This window comes from Homalodisca vitripennis, unplaced genomic scaffold, assembly GCF_021130785.1.
Source record: "Homalodisca vitripennis isolate AUS2020 unplaced genomic scaffold, UT_GWSS_2.1 ScUCBcl_8429;HRSCAF=16543, whole genome shotgun sequence".
Taxonomy (NCBI): Eukaryota; Metazoa; Arthropoda; class Insecta; order Hemiptera; family Cicadellidae; genus Homalodisca; species Homalodisca vitripennis.
Genome location: NW_025784549.1, coordinates 3,229 through 8,101, shown reverse-complemented (window position 1 = coordinate 8,101; position 4,873 = coordinate 3,229). Strand labels below are relative to the sequence as shown.

The 4,873-nt window shown below is 33.2% G+C and overlaps 1 protein-coding gene across 1 annotated transcript; it reads right to left on the bottom strand.

The window, feature by feature from the left end:
* Positions 1-2,555: 2,555 nt before the first annotated feature.
* LOC124374436 lies at positions 2,556-3,377 on the bottom strand (the record flags this gene model as incomplete). Its single annotated transcript, XM_046832647.1, has 2 exons — positions 3,065-3,377; positions 2,556-2,778 (listed from the first exon to the last, which is right to left on the bottom strand). Coding segments are annotated over exons 1-2 (459 nt in total), but the record flags the coding sequence as incomplete, so codon positions are not given.
* Between the last annotated feature and the right edge of the window lie 1,496 nt (positions 3,378-4,873).

The window sequence follows — 4,873 nt, the reverse complement described above, 5'->3', positions numbered from 1 at the left end:
AAACATCAAATATGATCATCACTAATAATTTGAAAGTCTTAGACATAATATTTGAGTTATTACGTCAGTGATCCAAAGTTTTAAATAAAACGTATTATTAAATTATTCAGGTGCGAGCGGAAAGCTGGCTTAAAGACGTCATCGTTCATACAGTATTTCATTGCAACAATTTTTATAATGACTACGTATCTAGGAAGTTATTGGATTTATTTGATTATTAAATCATTAATTTATATTGGGGATTTGAAGGGTTTATACAAGTAAAAAATAAACAAAAAATATTACTTTGATAACTTTTTGTCAATATAATAGTATTTATGATTTTTTAAGAACTATGGAAGTCTTTGTTTGAAGTTTAATTTTGACGATGGAAGGATTGTGAAGGAAACAGGATTTTTCCGGACATTTTTTGTTCAGTGTGAAACAAAAAATTCAGTAACACTGGGTTTCTAGATCTGCAATCTGATTTCTTCTTCAGGGAAATAACTTACCTAACACATAATTGAGTCGGCCAAATGCCAAAACAAGCTAAAATCCACTCTGCAAGTTTTTTTAGATAAATGCCAAAAACTGATTGCTTTTCTCACATCCATTACATTTTTATGATTTTTGTTTAAAAAAAAAGGTTAAAAAATTAGTTATATTGTTTTAAAATTGCTAAAAAATGGTACAAAAGTTATAATTACTGCAGCCGATTAAATATATGGCATAGCTTGTTTTGGAACAGTAACTATGATTTAGCTGCTTTTGGAAACTTACTCTCCGCCATTTTGCTTTTTTAACTTTGGTTCCAAAACCAGTTAAATTGCGTTTACCATTCCAAAATAAGTTAAAAACAGAACCTTATATTATTAAATCCTTTTTTCTCAAAACATTGTAGCCTATATTGTTAGGTAAAGTTAGGTTAGGATTAATGAACACAATCGTATTTCATTTTCAATACAAAACCATGAATTTATTTATCTACAGAGTTTATAAAATAAATGTGTCGTTTATTAAAAATATTTTCACTCAATCATAGGCTCATCCTCTTCATTTATTTCAAAATCATCATCATCATCATCTTCTTCGCCTTGATTGGTGGTAGGGTAGCTGGAATAAGTCCTTGAAAAACTTCAACTTTGGCTCCCGTTGCCAGTCCATTTCCATAGTGGAGATTTAGCAAGCATTTCCACATCATTGATTTTTTACTTGTTTCACTGGGTGTCCTTCTTGTATCACTCTCAAAAACTGCATTGTCAAAATTTTTCCCCTTTTCATTACTGACTTACTCTCGCCGATTTCAAATACATAGTTTGCTTCTCCTTGTACCAGGATGGAGTTTGGATTACTTTTACTTCTTGAAAAGATAAATTTCTTGGCCTTTTGAAATTGAAAATGCCATTGTCCTGGTTTTTTTAGAACAGCATCGGTTTAGAGTTTTCCAATCACTCACAGGGCAATCCGTCCCAAGTTTCACAACAGTACAGTGCTTTTCAATTATTTCAGTGTACTCATTGGGATTGTTGATTACACTCAGATCTTGAAATTTCTTTCAAGTACTCCAAACACTCTATCAGGGGGAATGAAAGAATGGCCGACTACCGGAAAGAGTAGTACAACTTTAGTAACATGTTTTAGGTGCATCTTTCAGGAGCCAATGAGCAATCATACCGACAACAGCTGTGTTCTTGTTTTGGCCACCACAGCCGTCAGAGAAAAGTTTGACTGTGGTGACATTTTCCATGTTAGCGCTTGTTTAACCTGTGGTAAACAGCAGATGCAATTTGACTGGAACCCTTTTGCATACTGGTTTTCAAGTCCAGAGGTAAGAAAAGGTGTTTTCTGAATTCAAGAGGACTTTAGAGAATGTCCCTCACAAATCACAAAATTATATAGATATAGCTGGCGCTTATAGTATGCGGCTTGGTCCGGTATTTTAGGAAGGACAAGATTTTTCTGACAATCATAGCTCAGAATAAGCTCTTTATCATTATTTTTCTTGCAAAAGTTTGTAGGAATTTGTCTGCACGGACTTTGTGGGCTTTTAGGTTTAGCTTTAGTGTTTCACGCTTGCCTGCATCTTTTTCTGTGGCTAGTTTCACACTCAAGCCTTTGTGCAGGTTGAAACACTTATCAGTGTACGGGAGCGTCAAAACCAATGTTAAAGTTCTCAGAAAAAAACCAGCCTGAAAAAGTCATACTCACACTTTAATTCTTCAGTTGGATGCTGCTCAATATACATTTTCTACATTTTTGTAATGTTAAGCTCACTTGGAAGGTATTGTTTTTTCGCCTATGCTTGTTTTTCGCTCTGCAATAGTGTTTTTGTACTGGAAATAAAATGTTTTAATAAAAGATTTGATGCTGTCTTTCTTTATATTATATTTAATCAAACTTGGCGTGCTCCTCCACGAGTCTCCAAAGGTACGACGCCTGTTTCCAGGTACTTTTTGCAAAATCAATTGCACTCGGTTTTTACTCTCTTGCAAAATTGTAAGTAGTGCTGCCCGACATACTTTAACATTCTCAGTTTTGTTGTTCCTCATTTTAGGTAAGAAAAAGTCAGTACTTACATTTCTTTTTGATTTGATACCTTCTGGAAGACGAGTCCTTTTTGCTGAGGAAACAATGACGTGCTGAAGAATAAAATTCTTCTTTGATTGAAGGTCACGCGTCCCTATATAGTATTGCTGATGTATCTTTCTAACATCCTGCAGGGAAAGTTCTGCGCAGCGGTACTTACTTTTGGCCGAATGTTTACAACTAGGCATCTGTGGAAATCCCTTCGGGCGGTGTCTAAAACAAAATAGGGATTATTAGTTCTCCTATACCTTTAAAAAAATACTAACCTGTAATAAAAACAAATTATAGATCGCAAAACGTTGTCAAAAAACTGTTGTAGTTAAGTTAGGGCCTAAGCTGAATTACTTTAGGCTGGTTGAGATTAAGTAGTTTAGTTGCGGTTATAGGTTAGTTTAGTTGAGGTTAGGTTAGCTTAGTTGAGGTTAGGTTATTTTAGTTCAAATGAGTGTTAAGATTAGGCTAGTAGTTTAGTTTTCTTTACCAAATGTTGTTAACTTACCTAGCAACTTTTGCAACAGTTTTCTTCCATGCTCTTTCGTTTTTCTTCCTTTTCTTTGCCAAAGGGCCAGGCATCTCTTCTACCAACTCTACTTGTTCCACATTTTGTGGAGTTTCCACTGTTATGTCCATTATATTGACATTTTCTTGTTGAACAATTACAACTTCAGCATTTATAATATCAATACCAACGCCTTCACTACCTTCTAAAATACCTCCTGTATGTTCAGCCTCCATGTTTATGACACACAACAAATCAGGAGCTTTTAAAATAATGTTAAATAATTGAGTGCTATTGCTTCTTATAACACTATTTTAGCCTTTGAAATTTAAAAAATTAGCCAACAAAATAAACAATTAATTCAGAAGGAAAATGATCAGCAGTTCCCTATAGGAAAAGTCTTTTGGGATTTAACTTATTTTGACACAGAAACATGAAACATTGTAAGTTATTGTAGTTTGATATAGCTGGTTTTGGAACATTGTCATCTGTGCAGATATGACTGTTTTTGGAACCGAATGGCTATAGGATATAACTGATTTTGGAACAACCTTCACTTTTAAATATTAATTTTAAACAGTTTTTAAACTGGTTTTGGAACATTTTGAAGTGACAAATTCTGTTAGCCTAGGTAATACAGGAACTCAATGTCATCAATATCTCAACTTTTTTTAAATTTTGGATTTAGCCTGTTTTGGCATTTGGCGACTCAATTACAAATTAGGCTAAAATTAATAAATCATACCAGAGTTTGACACGCGCAAGATTGTTCTTTAAGATAATTCCTCTGAGTCAGAAAAATATAAAAATATCATTTTTAACCATAGAGTGGAGGTTAGTTATTTACCTGAAGAGGAGATCAGATTGCAGATCTCGAAACGTAGTGTTACTGATTTTTTGTTTCACTGAACGATGGAAAATGTTCAGAAAAATCCTGTTTCCTTAATTAAGCAAGGTTATCTTTTTAGTTTAGTAAAAAACTTGTCTATATATAATACAGAATATCTCGTATCGAAATAAACAACTTGTGTACAGTATTTACAATTCGTAACATATACTGCAAAATAATTACTATTTTTTATTTATTTAAAGATACTCTTAAAGTCTTTGTAGTCTTAAGTTTAACGAATTGATTTAAAAAATATACGAATACAAATACATTCCTCAAATTGAGGAATCTTAGAATTCAAACGGTCGGATGACATGCTAATTTAAAAAGCATAAATCAGCGTGATTCCCTTGGCTAAGCCATAACTTGATGCAACTTCATCCAACCTTGTACATTGTATGTGAGCCAGCTGGGTAATGATTACTCCCGTATACAAGGTATGGTAATAAAACATCAACATCATTACAAGAAGACGTTTAAATATGGTCATAATTTCTCAAATTCTGCTTGTAATGCTAACTAACTTCTTGACCCTGTTTAGCTCCATGATAAATGACAAAAGGAATGTGGCTGTATATATGTTGACAAGAGTTACTCAATGTATACATGTTTTTTCTTTGGTTGTTATACTGTGGTGTTTGTTATGTGTGTTGTTTTGTTGTATTTGTGTTCTTCAAATTAATATGAGACTGAATATGCGACTATATTGGGCGGTCTGTAGGGGTGACGGGTGACGGGTTAGCGGTGTCGTGGCGTGCTTGTGGTCAGGCTGTGTGTTTGAGAGAATGAATGTAGCTATAACAAGAAATTCTTTAAAAAGTAAATTGTTAATTTAAGTTTTAATTTATCTTTGTTTAAAATCTTTCTACATATTAGCTGATAAATTTGATTTTTAATTATTACATAGTAGTATATATTTT